Source organism: Corylus avellana, chromosome 2, assembly GCF_965113065.1.
Source record: "Corylus avellana chromosome 2, dhCorAvel1.hap1.2, whole genome shotgun sequence".
Lineage (NCBI taxonomy): Eukaryota > Viridiplantae > Streptophyta > Magnoliopsida > Fagales > Betulaceae > Corylus > Corylus avellana.
The window spans coordinates 31,195,448-31,209,869 of record NC_142491.1 but is presented as its reverse complement, the minus strand read 5'-3'; the positions used below and the strand labels follow the sequence as shown (position 1 = coordinate 31,209,869).

At 38.1% G+C, this 14,422-nt stretch overlaps 2 protein-coding genes across 2 annotated transcripts; both read right to left on the bottom strand.

The window, feature by feature from the left end:
- Window positions 1-174: 174 nt before the first annotated feature.
- LOC132166408 (uncharacterized) lies at window positions 175-1,613 on the bottom strand. Its single transcript, XM_059577252.2, has 5 exons — window positions 1,535-1,613; window positions 1,301-1,447; window positions 891-1,180; window positions 519-750; window positions 175-410 (listed from the first exon to the last, which is right to left on the bottom strand). The coding sequence occupies exons 1-5, from the start codon at window positions 1,611-1,613 to the stop codon at window positions 175-177; spliced, it is 984 nt and encodes a 327-aa protein (XP_059433235.2).
- Window positions 1,614-10,489: 8,876 nt separating this feature from the next.
- LAP3 (Calcium-dependent phosphotriesterase superfamily protein) lies at window positions 10,490-12,452 on the bottom strand. The gene is made up of 4 exons (XM_059578916.2): window positions 12,082-12,452; window positions 11,242-11,526; window positions 10,980-11,147; window positions 10,490-10,898 (listed from the first exon to the last, which is right to left on the bottom strand). The coding sequence occupies exons 1-4, from the start codon at window positions 12,450-12,452 to the stop codon at window positions 10,490-10,492; spliced, it is 1,233 nt and encodes a 410-aa protein (XP_059434899.2).
- Window positions 12,453-14,422: the final 1,970 nt, after the last annotated feature.

Below are 14,422 nucleotides of genomic sequence, written 5' to 3'. Positions count from 1 at the left end.
TTGATTTGGCCGTAACCCACTTGATATATATGGGACTACTGCCCCTGGCTGCAGCACGATAACATCAACCCACGGGTTCAAACCCTTTAGAGCTTCCTTAAATAATTTGTCTTCCACTCTAGAATGCTTTCGAATAAAGTTGTGGATTGTACAACAAGCGATTACAAACAATCGCTAATACCGGATTGGGTATGGAGGCATTTTCCTCATGATAGGAAAATGGTTCTTCAACACTCCGAATGCGCGTTCCACAACTGACCTCAGCGACGCGTGTCTACGATTAAATACCTCCCTTTGATTAATTAGTAAACCCCCGTCTGGCCACTCTTGAAGATGGTAGCGTTCCCTTCTAAAAGGTGTTAGGAATCCTCGATATAAACCGTAACCCGAGTCCACCAAGTCGTAGGCATCTACAAATAAAGTATAATATGTAATTAATCATTCGTTAACTTGTTCAAATTGTTGCCCATGAGAACAAATTTCTTTGTAATTTTAGGGAAGCTAATATGGTACGATACCTCGTACTGGAGTCGGAAATTTTAACCTCGAATCGTTAACACACATTGTGAAAATACGTGCGTCATGCGTGCTCCCTTCCCATCCAGCATAAACATATGTGAAACAAAGATCCAGATCCACAACGCACATGACATTTTGAGTTGTGATGCACTTCCTACCTCGGTAGTGAATATGCTTTTTACTTGATACACGTGCATCTATTTGTGTTCCATCAATTGTTCCAATACAATCCTGCTAGTAGGAGTGGTGTTAACAGTAATAACATAGTTGAAACATACAACATATAATTTCGCAGGACCAAACAGTAACATCATGAAAGCATCTATTTATCATTTTGGTAAAATGTAAAATACAATATTTTGATATCTTACCGCAAACCATGGGTAGTACATAGCGTTATTGGCGACATTGGGATGTGGTAGCGGAACAGGATTGGGTTGTAAAATTGATTTCCCCAATTGACAAAGTGCTCTTGCCGATTTTCTAACATAAACGCTTATGAAGTATGTTGATCGTTGTAACCTGTCAGCCACGGATCGTGCCGACCAACATTGTGACATGACCAAACAAAATGCAGCCAGTTGCTCTGTTACCTGAACAGCTCGGGTGTTGCGTAAAAGCCCATTTTGTTCTAATGTGTTACAAAGAGCAATGTAAGTGGCTGGCCACATTCTAAATCGCTCATAGCATGTATTCTGGTTAGGATTGTGCAACACCCAATGTACCCACATCGCTCCTGTGAGACGAGAAGTCCTTTGAGGTACACCTCTCATTTACTTACCTTTTAATCTAGATTTCAATTCATGCAATTCTAGTTGTAATCCCATGATTTTTAGCTCCATCTCATAAAGGGCCAAATCAATCATTACATCAGTCGTGCCATCACCATCCATGTCATCATCATCGCTTACGTCACCCACATCGGCATCTGGATTGATGGTAAGATCATAAGACTATTCCAGTGTATCGTACCAATGTTGGTAAATGTAATTTGGATTGTCAGGTCCCCACTCACCCATGTCTATGTCATCCACCCAATTGTCATCATCGTCTATGTCATACATGTCTATGTCATTCATGGAATCCTCACTCATGTCTACGTCTCCTACGACATTCAAATCAAGTGAATTAGTTTTGTTTGGTCATATTACTAATTGGTTTCCGTTCAAATCACACATTAAGTGAAGTATCATGAAAAGAATATACAAATAATTAAGGTTAATGTAAATAACATCTAAAAGATGAGCTAATAAAGAGTAGGCTTAATTGCATGTATACATAACATAGGAGTGCATATAGGTCAAATTAAACATAAGAGTTCATACAGGTCAAATTAAACATAGGTGTGCATACATGTCAAATTAAAAGCACACGTCAACTTACACATAGATGTGCATAAATGTCAAATTAAAAGCACACGTCAAATTAAACATAGGAGTGCATACATGTCAAATTAAAAGCTAGCAAATTGTCTCAAATATAGTTAAAAGCTAACTAGTCCTACACCCCCTACCAAACCATCCCATACTTAACTATCAAATATGGTAAAGTAGCCACTTCTTCCTAAATGCATCATTCATTTTAATAACCACCTTTGCTTTGTTTGGGTCAGTTATATAGTCTGTAGCACGGAAATATTTTTCATCTGATACGTCTATTTTTGTGCACATCCTATTAAGTATGTCCATCGCAGCCTCAACAGGGTCCTCCTCCTTTGCGCTAGATGCACATGACCTTCTCGATACGCCTTCCCTGATACTATGAACCTCGTCCAACATATCATCCAGCCGGAGTTTGAAACCCTCAACTTCTTTGTCCCCTATGGACGCACGCTTACTGGCATGTGAGTCACGTGACCCACTACGTGATACTTTTCGCTTTCCTTTAGACTTGGACGAACCCTTTGGTGCCGATGCACCGCCACCATCTGACAGGTCAATGACTGGCACTGGGGTATTAAGGTCGAACCCGGTATCCCCCTCTTCTGAATCAAGTGCGGTGACTATACTTGCATGGCCATACTCCCCAGTAGCAGTTGGTTTAACAAATATACTGCAAAGGAGATCATAGTATGGTGGTCCACCACCTTTAAAACGCCAGTACTTTTCATGGTGTTCCTGCAAAATTTTATGTCGATGGTCAGCTGCAAATAAGTTGTTGAGATTTTAAAAATTTGTAATGGAATGTGAGAAAGGAGATGAGAGGCATACATATTTTAGCCGTTCCCACTGTGCATCCGATGCAGATACCACGTTGGTCACTGGATCCCAGCCAAAACCCGTGATAAAATCCCCTTTCAAGAGTGTTGAGAAATCCGTGTAATTAGTTTTAAACTTTTTAATTTTATTCTTCACTTGCTCGGATGTGAATTCGTGTGGATGAATAAGGCCATTCAGCATGCTTGTGATCTCATTGACCAATGTTGAGGGGTATGGGGATTTTACGCCATTGTTTGCCTTGTCCAGTAGAATATATAGCAATTGATGTTTGTGGGCAGGAAACCATTTGGCAACCTCTTTTGGTGCGTGCTAATTGCATGGGGCTGGGTGCTTACGGGGTGATTGGCGAGGCGTCCCATGCATGGACATCTATGGGATAGTGTGATAGGTGTAAATATATTGTAGACAGTACATGATATGACACTATACGTTACTGTAGTGATACTAATTATTCATAACAGAATACAATAACATGTACCTCAGCAAACGCAAGAAGTGTCATGATAATGCAATGTATAAGTAATGTATCTAATGGACTATTAAAAATCATACCTTTGAGATTACTTTTTGTTGTCGTAACACAGTCAATTCAGTTGGTATAGAGGTAGCCGATTTGTCCTTCACCAATAATCGAAGGAAATACCCTACATGCTACAACATGACAAAAACCAGGACGATACCGTACGTTAACAAACAAAAAACTTCAAAATACCAATTCACATTAACGAACAAGAAAGTAAAAAAATGGCAATTAACATTAACGTATGAGAAACTAAGAATACCAATACTAATCAATGGAGCTCCACCCCTTAACATATAGATGCATATATATTACAGGACTTCCATGAGAATCAAGACCAAAGTGATTTTATGTATGTAATTCAATTCAATTAAGCTATAACCTTGGTTGATGATCTGGTCCGCGGGGGTGGTCTGCACGGTTCTGTCGAGCCCCCTAGTCACATACTACAAAAAATGAGGTAGTGCTATTGAGATGGTATGAGAGGAAGAATAAATTTTAATCGTGGATGGGCTAACTGTAATCAAGAAGAATACACATAATGTTTTGTAAGATGAAAACTCACCGACGGTACAAAGGTTCTTAAAAGAAACCCAGGGACCACGCCGATGCAGGAGGGCGTTGCAGATAATTGGATCTTGACATTGATGACAAAAAATATATAATATGAAGTTACGGTAAATCTTAGATTTAATTCATTCAATCAAATAATAGACGTATAGAGATTCAAGGGCTTAAGTAGCACTAATAAGATTTTTTTTTTTAATCGAATAAAATTATTCGGAGTAGTATAATTTATACCACAATTTATATATATATATAGTTCATTATTAATAAAACAATTAACAATATATAATTAATAAGTCAATTACTAATTAATTAAAATTTTTACTTAATTGTTTTATTAATTATACTCCAATAGTTATACTTGTAAAAAGAGCTTTCTTTTGTAGAAATGATAGCACGCCAAACAATACTAATTACACTATTATGAATAAGGCTTAAATAAGATTGTTTTAGAATTGTTCAAATTGGCAAATTCAGGAACAAAAATAGCCAAATACAGTATAATGAATGAACAATAACAGAGTTTGATGAGAGAAATGGGCATTGGCTAACCTTGAAAACGGTGGATGAAAAAATTTGCACTGCACTGATATCCACTCGCAGAGGAGAAAAGAGAAATGCTTTGTGAGTGTGTGACAAAATGGAAAATGAAAGAGGTTTGAGAAAGAAAATATGATGAAGAGATGAACTGTTGGCGTACAAAGGAGAGGAAGAAGAAATTTTGCTGAAAGAATGTGGGAGAAGAGTTCTTTGCAGCAGAGAAGTTAATTTTTTTCTTTTTTGTTGAAAGACAGTAGAGAGGCTTGGGGTGTGTAAAGTATGACTGCAGCGTAGACTTTTGCTGCAAGGACAATGATACTGCACATTAAAATTATTATTATTTTTTTTAATTTTTATATTTTTTAAAGCAAATATTAAAAAAAAAAAAAATGAGAAACATCGGGGTGGTTCCAGCCACCCCTTGGCCAAAGTGGGGTGGCTGGACCACCCCATTTTTGGCCACGGGGGAGGCTCCAGCCACCCCCATGGCCAAGGGGGTGGTCCGGCCACCCACTTGGCCAAAAAAAAAAAAAGGGGACCGTGTGCATTTGGGGGTGGCCGGACCACCCCCAAGGGGCTGGGGTGGTTTCGGCCACCCCACACCGGCCGTATGGGGTGGTCGAAACCACCCCCAGCCCCTTGGGGGTGGTCCGGCCACCCCCAAATGCACCCAATCACTTTTTCTTTTTTTTTTTGTTTTTGGGCCGGCCACCCCCTTGGCCATGGGGGTGGTTCGACCACCCCCAGATCGGCCAGGGGGTGGCTGGAGCCACCCCCGTGGCCAAAAATGGGGTGGTCCGGCCACCCCACTTTGGCCAAGGGGTGGCTGGAACCACCCCGATGTTTCTCCTAATTTTTTTTTTTTTTTAATATTTTTCTTTTTTTTTTTTTTATATAAAAAAAAAATTCTGTTGTAATTATCGGTTGGTTGGCAAGTGAATAAGATAAGTATTATTTTTGAAATGTGTGTATATTTTTTTGACTGAATTCCTGATTACACGGTGCTGGCACTGTAGCTGGAACAGTGCCGTTCCAACTACAGTGCTGGCCCGTTCCGTTGGCAAACAGAGCCTGAATAACCCAAGTCTCATATATATAGGCATCTTGGAGACAAGGTTTCAGCTGAGTTAGATGAGCTTGCTGATTGGCTATTCAAACGGTGACTATGGGCATTTGAATGGCTGCTGTCCTACGTGCTGGAAGTGGGGAAAAGGCTAGCCACTCTCCCTAGATTCCTGCAAGCATTTACTCCTTCAGTTGTCCACTACCCAACTACCCTTCGAATGGTAAATGTCTCCGTTCGAATGTGGCAGACATAATGGGCAACAACCTCGTGTTTCCTGCAAGCATTTATGGGTTCCGGTTAGGTGGGAACATGAGTTGTCCACTACGCAACTACCATTCGAACGCGGCTAGGTTAAATGTCCTATTGACACGTGAAAACCCTAGTAGTCAGTGTATAAGTGTAGAACACTTAGCAAATCAGCTCCGGCCATCTCTGTTCGAACAGCCTGCAAACAACTTGTGAATGGAGCTCTCAGGTTTTAGTACTGGAGTGCTTCAAATTCGAACGGCTTGCAAACGGAGCTCTCTGGATTTAGTACTGGAAGCTCCACATTCGAACAGTCCACACTGTCTTTGTTTTTGAACATGAGTTGACATTTTGGTAACCGAATTTAGCCAACAAAAAAAATAACAGTAGCAAAAAAAGGAAATAAATTATCATAGATAGATAAACATGTTACCTTAAATAACATTATGTATCATCAATATAGACTCAGAGCTTCCAAACAAACATTTCTATAATGTTAATAACAAACATCTATCTAAGCAAAAGTGACAATAGGAGCCATTCTTTCGGCATCTTCATCCCATCAACTTTCTCACTCTACAACCTATACTACAAAAAACTTATTTTTTGCTGACTACTCATTAGTAACGTGTTAAGGCCAAAAAAAATCACTAAAATTTAATGACGTGTGAGTAGTGACGTGTGTGGCATGTCAAAAATAAGGGTGTCACTAATGAGACTTTAGTGACGTGTTAATTTACCCCACGTCACCAATTGGTGACGTGTGAAATCACGCACGTCACTAAATTGGTAACGTGTCAGATTTTGACATGTCACTAATTAGCGACATGTCACCCCCACGTGACATGTCACCTTTTTTGGTGACGTTCTTCACCCATCATAGCAGACAGGCAGGAGCTTCCAAACAAGACACTTCACCAAGTTGGTGACATGGCAAACTTGGCACGTTACTAAAAAAGTGACGTGTCACGTGAGATAACACATCACTAAAATATGTTATTAAATTTTTTTTTTTTCGCTTCCGATATTTATTTTTTGAATTTCTCGGGGCGTTGTACCCAAATTTTAGAGTTGCCACACCTAATATACGAGTTACACATCTAATATACTAGTTATCCATCGATCCATCAAAAGAACTATCAATCTTCCATCAACTATCACAAACAATCCAAGACAAAAAAACATGTTTCAACAAACATTCAAACTATCTCTATTATCACAAATAGATCCAACTACACGTCAACAAAACATATAAAATATACAAATTCACTAATACAAGAGCCAAACACTTGCTTAATCCGTGTCAACACCATCATGACCACCCGACTTCTCCACACTAACTGCAAATGATAAAACAAACAATGAACAAACATGATAGAATCTTATCAAACATGAAACATTATAGCATTGAGCAACGTCAATGTATGCGAAGGTAATCGTTTGGGTTAACAAATTCAGGTTTATATCTATAATTTATTTTGCTCTTTGCATATTTATTCTACACCTCCAACATGTATTGATGATCAAAGCAAATGGACGTCCTATTCCACAAGGACCATTTGGTCCATTTCAGGCTACATTGCGATAGTTATCACAAACAAATAAATAATTTCTCACGTTGCCAAACACTAAAAACGGCGCCCAAACAACAACTTCAACCTATCGACATTACCAACATATATATATATATATATATATATATATATATATATATATATATATATATATATATTCATTCAATGGATTGAATAAAAACAAAATGATTTCCAACCCTACCAACTTCAAAAAATATGGTAAGATTAAATATGCAAAGCTCCAACTCGCAGCCACCACCAAACCAACCAAGAATAACCAATTTTAACAAGAGTTGCAATATCATTCCAAATTTTAACAAGTGCCAGATTTAACGTGTACCCAAGTACTACTTTGGTATCCGCGTAGGGCTCCAACGGGGCAAAACCGCCTATTCCACGATCTCAGGGCAGTAAAAACGAAGGGTTGGCGGCACTGTGCAAAACCTTAGACCTCGCCTTGGAACCATGCGCGAGCATTAAATACATCACTAAAGGCACACCTCACCAAACCTGCAGGTGTTGACGCGTGGCCACCGAGAGTACAACCACGCTAGCAGAGACACGTGGTGCGGTACTCGAAAACACGGATCAACAAACAAGCTGACCATTCCTCGAGAATGTCAACCGCCTCGACAATTCATTAAAAGTAAAAATTCCCACCAAAAATTTGAATTTCAAATATTCAAATTTTCTAAGTTTCAATTCCAGAAAATCCTCTCACCGAGGAGAGGTCGGACTTCCAAAGGCCGACCCATTCTGAGGAACATGAAATTTCCATAGTCATATAGACCAGGAAATTTGGGGGTAATTACCGTAATTGTTGGGTCATGGATCGGCCACATAAGGCCTAACAGGCCTCTAAGCCCAACTCACGGTACAAACTTGTGAAGACCAAGTCCAGGCCAAGACTCGGTCAGCTTAGCCCAATGCATAGTCAGCCCACCGAGGGTAGATCGATCATTCCACCTAAAGAAGATCCACGATTCCTAGATAAATGTGAGAATTTATCCAGTATCCAAACAACCACCCACATTCAACAGAGCGTGGACCAGCTGTTAACGTCCAATTAATACACACATACTGGAGTATTACTCAGGTATCCGCGTCGGGTGCTAATAGGGCAAAACTGCCTATTCCACGATCTCAGGCTTCTGAGATCACGGAATAGTCAACAACCCACATCCTTTGCCAATAATTGAATCTGTAGACATTCAGGGATATGGGAATCGTCACGGGGTGATAAAAACTATCTCATGCCTATAAAAGGGAAACTAAAACTCATCTTTTTGGTAATCGCAATTCCTGCTCTTAGGCTTTTAATTGCATTTACTCTCTTCACTCAAATACTAACTTAGGCATTGGAGCTTTCCCGCCGGAGCACCACCTGTAGCTTTGATCCTATTATTTCTTATTTTGCAGCCCAACGACTCCTCGAACATCGTGACATTCAGCTAGGATTGTGCCACGTCACCACTCGGAAACTGTCATTAACATAAATCAAACAAAAAAAATACCAATTCTTACTATAATCGGTCCTAACAAGAAAACCCGTCAAGATTTCAGCCCAACAAAACCTATACCTCAAATGTCAGGTTAGGGTAGTGTTCGGCCTGTCAGTTTTTGGATTGTTGAAGCTGCTTCTGCTTGGTGGTGGCCGGCACTGCTGCTTCGTGGTGGGCGGCAGAAATCGGTGTGGGAGGTGGCAGCCTGGCAGGGGAATTTGGGAGAGAGGGGGCAGGAGCATTTGGGAGAGACGGGGGAAATGAAGGAAACCTAAAACTAAAGGCATGGGTTTCTGGGTTTTTTTTTTTTTTTTTTTTTTTTTGTTAAATATTTTATTAAAAGGGTGGTTAACCCAAGTTGAGTTAACCACCCTTTGTGCGGACAAGGTGCGCACAAAACGCTTCAACATAGCATTACTCAATACTAATATACACACTTAAAAACCTAATCATACGGTTGAAACCTTAATTCTTTATTAAAAACCCTAATTATTGATTCTCTGGTATAATTAATCGTTCGTGAGGGTCAAATGTTCGTTCCTTTGGATCAGGAACTAAAATCAACCTTAAACCCTATTTCCATGCAATAATCTTAGCTCATACACATCACAAAATCCTAGAATATTAAAATACATCATACATGCATAGATCCATCGGACTTATTTCCGTATGTCACTTAGAAAACACAAAAGTGATAATATACATTTATTAAACCCATCATTAAAACATTAAGCATGAGCGATGAAAAAAGTTATATTATTAAGTAGTACTTAACCAATGTTTAATCTAGAACACAAAGCCCAATATATACAATCCTCAAGTTTTCATGCAAGATTCAGTTTTCACAAAAGCGACCCATTTAATAAATTACATGTTTTCTTAAAAAAAAAAACAACCAATTAAACACGCTTTAGGTATGATTTAAACAATAAAACATGCATAAAAACAAAGATGTTAGAGATTGGTTACCCTTAGATAGGAGTCTTCCAAGTTTAGAGAGACCAAGAGTAGCCTCCTTTCTCTCTCTTCCATCTCTTTCTAGGTCTAGGGTTTCTGAAATAAGGGCAAAATGGGTATAGGGTTGCATCTTGGCCTTTAAATAGGACAATCCACTCTGCTAGGGTTTTAAAAATTGACATCCCTTTTAAACAAAAAAAGTTTATGGACATTTTGAATGTTTATTGGAAACTTCGATCGTTTGAAGGTCGTCGTTTAAAATAAATAAATAAATGATAAAGATAGATTCTTTTTAAATTATTTGAAAGGCATTTTGTTGTGAGTTTGACAATGTTCTTATTTTGAGAAGAGAACAAAAGACCAGAAAAACAAGAATTATAACAAACGAAGCCATAAACTCGGACCAATCTTAGCGGGTGCATTCCCAAAATGCAGTTATCTTTGTGTTAATTGGCCAGGAGGCCTATCTAGAATCCATTGCAACTGTCATGTCACTGTTCCTTTTGTAGAATAATTTAATATAATCATTTTTCAAGCTATGACCTATTTGATTGGCCATTGGTCAGTAATGTTCATAAATAACAGTTCCCCAAAAACATTTAGTACAAGATGTTAGGGGTTCACTTTTGATTATCACAAGGCCAAAAAGCTATAAATAAATATAAGTGCCCCAAGTCATTTAACTACCAAATATTGATACACAAATCATAAATCAAGTCACCCATCTAATGCATTATAATAACAAATGCAAAGACCAATAAGAAAATGAAGTTAAGGCCTCAACTAGCTAAGGGGTAAGGGAGGGTGGCAATTTGGTTATGAGCCACAGTACCAATCCATAGCTTCCCATTTACTTCTCTAACTTCACTCACTAGCTTCATCACCACACCCTTCCTGTCCTCGAGGACTTCCAAAATCTCTCCTTTCTCATTGAAGAGTGTGATTACTGTGTACATCCGCATCCCCATCAAGCGAGCTAATAAGTTCATTCGGATCGGCAATCGGAAGTAGGCACTTCGCATCCATGGATTGCGTGCCAAAACCTCTTGTACGGCGGTCCGGCAACAATCAATTGCAACCCAGAATTGGCCTTTCTCATTTATTCTTACGTTGTCTGGGAAACCTGGAAGGTCAGCTACAACCTCTGTGGTTCCGGATCTTGGTCCTTCCAACCAATACTTCATTAGCCTGTCTTGTACAGTGCCATGAATTAATGATATCATTACTTTGTTTTGTAATATAATCAAGACAATCAATTGCTGAAATTACCTGCAGTTTGTAGTTTCAGTGAAGAGGATGAAGCTTTGGTCCCTCGATAATTGTACTCCATTTGGAAAAGCCAAGCCCTCCAAGATAACAAGAGTTGTTTTAGTACGAGGATCATATCTGAGAAGCCTACCAGTGGCTTCTCCTTCCAACAATATAAAGAAATGGTCTCTGCAAAGAGAAATTTTCATTACTTTGTACCTACACGCATAACACAAATTAAGTGGGAAATCATATAATAACAAAAAAGAAATGCTAAACTTACACTCTTTCATATCTTTTGCTTGTGTCTGTGAAAAAGATGGATCCATTATTATGAATGTCAAGATCATTAGCAAAGAGTATAGGCTTCCCTTCTACATGGGTTGCCAGAGGTCTTGCAAATCCTCCTTCAGGCCCAACAACCAGAAGGCCATGATAAGCATCAGCTATGTACAAATCTCCAGTCTCTTTGTCGAACCTTAAGCCAAGGGGACGGCCACACTTTTTCTCATGCTTCCATTGCTTATGTGTGGTTGAGTCGACTCCTTTAGCACAGAGCTTCTCTGACCTTTCAAGAGCCCAATGTAATTAGCATGTGTTAAGGATAATTGAATATACTTTACATGCGTGTATATATGAATTAAGTTTTCATAACTAGATCCGCCAAATCATAGGGCTAGCAATTTTTGACACGGCCCGTAAACTTGATAGGACCCAACACAAAATTAACCGTTTAGAGTCGATGTGTCTTATCCGTTTAATTAAATCAATTGAGTTACGTATGATCTATGTATATATAGTCTTATACCGGCCTTGCTTCGACACAACTCAAACCTAACAAGTGACACTAAAGATAACAATTTTTAACACGACCCGCAAACTCGTCACTAACTCAACACAAAATTAGCGTGTTATTATTGATTAGAAGTTTCACCTGTTTAATTAAATAGGTCAGGTTTGAGTTGACCTATATAGCCTTATACTCATGCTTCGACAAAACTCGAACCCAACACACGAACACAAATTGCCCCACATATATATATTTATATATATATAGCTAGCAAAAAAATTTCCTATGCTCACATATGGACTAGACTATATATATTGCACTAAAGAGACTCACCAATTGGTTGTAACAAGTGCAAAGGTCTCCCACCCCACATTTTCACCCATCCATCTAACAATGCGTCCGTCGGCTAACCCTGTGTAAGGGCCATGCCCCAAATTATCAAACTCCAATGACTCAGGGCCGAAGACTTCATCTTCAAACTCCAGCTTTCCAAGTCCTAACCGGCTTTGATTGTCTCTTGGCCAGTTCTCCATGACTTGCTTGTAAGGAGCAATTGTATGCTTCACAGGCCTAAAATCATGGCCTCCTACAGGACCCATGTGAAATGGGTCCATTATAACAAAACCCATGGCCAGAACAAGAACAAGAAGGATTGGATGTTGCAGTAACAAAGCTTCATCTTTGAGTGGGGTTTTCTTCCCCATACTTGTTGAAGAAAGAGAGATCGGGTCTTATGGTGATGAACTATCTAGCTAGCTCGGTAGGATTTCATATGGTAAGAAGAGTAGAGCACACATTATTTGTGTGACAGCTTTGTGGTAGGGAGTAGGTTGTCTTTTGTTGGTCATGTTATTGGTGTTCTTTCTTATTTTTGTGAAACAAACATTTCATTAGGAAAAAGGATGTAGAGTTTTGGCCTTCAGTATCATCTAAGCAAATTCTTGATAAATGAGCATGAAACCTAACCATTTTGATTTACATTTGCGAACAAGAAAACTTTGTAAAGTTTTATACAACTAACTGCATTTGGTTCCTTCATGAAAAGTGTCATGCTAATTGGCAGGTCTTATATGTCGTTGGAATCACTACAAAAAAAAACTAAAAAACATAAAAATAAATAAATAAATAAATAAAAAACGGCATTTAATGTCGTTTGTTTTGGCGTCATTGGTTTAAACGACATCAATTTATGGAGTTGACGTTGTTTAATATAAACGACAATAAATAGAAAAAATAAAAAAACAAAAACAAAAACGACAATAAATTTAAAGGTCCTTTACTTACAAATGACGTAAACACCTAGTAACAAACGACATTAAAACTTAAACTTTATGTTTTTTTTCCTATAATCGACGTTACATCAATTAAATTTCTTCTAACGTCAATTGCACCTAAAGGACGCTAATAAAAATTCAATAAAGACGTCGTTTACCTATAACAATGGAGGTTAAAAACAATTTTTAAGTCGTTTACAACCCCAACGAAGTGATAGTTTGTTTGTTTGCGTTTAGATTCTGGTCCTTGTTTCTTTGGTTATAAGCTAGTTTGGTTGTTATATATATATAAAATCGTTTTTTTTTAATCGTAACTTTTAAAATTTTTTTAAAATTTTTTTTCTTTTAGCGGTTATAAAAGAAATCGTTTTTTTTTTTTTTTTAATTGTAACTTTTTAAATTTTTTTCTTTTAGTGGTTATAAAAGTTATTAACCACTAACTGCCGGTTAACCGCTAGGGTTAGCAGAGGCGGTTAGTGGATTTTACTAACCGCCTAAGTGGTTACGGTTAGCGATTATAGCCAATAACCACTAACCGTAACTGCATTTTCACTCCTATAATTGTGAGTGACGTGTTGAAAAGGAGACATGGGTTTTTGGGTCATTTATAATGCACAAGTCAAATTCTTAGATTTTGTTACTGAAATTTCTTTGGGCGTTTGAAAATCAGCAACAATAGAAAATGGCCGGCGACCTTTAACGGCAGATTTTAGCAAACTTCGATGTGGTAGCTATAGATAGTGGAGGATTCTAGAGAACTCCAGTGGGCAGTGGCGGTTGTCGATGAACTTTGAAGGTTGGCGACAGCTTTGGGTGAACTTCGACAGCGGCGGAGAATGAAGTGCGAGAGAGTGTACAAGAAGGAAAAGCTTAAAATCGAAAAATAATTTTATAATTTTTTTAAAAAAAAGGAAATAATTTTACAGAAATTAAAAAAATTTTGCTAGCTCCTACCAAATATCAGAAAATGAAAATATATTTTTCATAAAATATTTTATGTCAAAACAAGTTGCGCCTAGAGAGAGAGAGAAAGGAGAAGGAAAAAAAAAAAAAAAAGGAAGTTTGGTAAATGGTTAGTTGGGCGGGGACATCCGGAGGAGCTCTTCCTAGCATATGAGGGGGTTAAACCGATGTAATTTTCTTTTTTTTTTAAAAAAATTATTATAAAAAATAAATAAATAAATCACAAGGTGACCCACCGTGGGGCGTGACCATTTTTTTTTTTTTCATTTTTCAATTTATTTTTTTTTAAAAAAAAGAAAATTAAAGAGTAATTTTGTCTTTTTAAAAATTTTAACAGCAAAAATTAACGAATTGGGTAAATTGCATCAAATTGAAAGTTCGAGAGGTAAAAATTGAGAATTTTTTAAATTTAAAGGAATCTTCTCAAAACGCGGAGT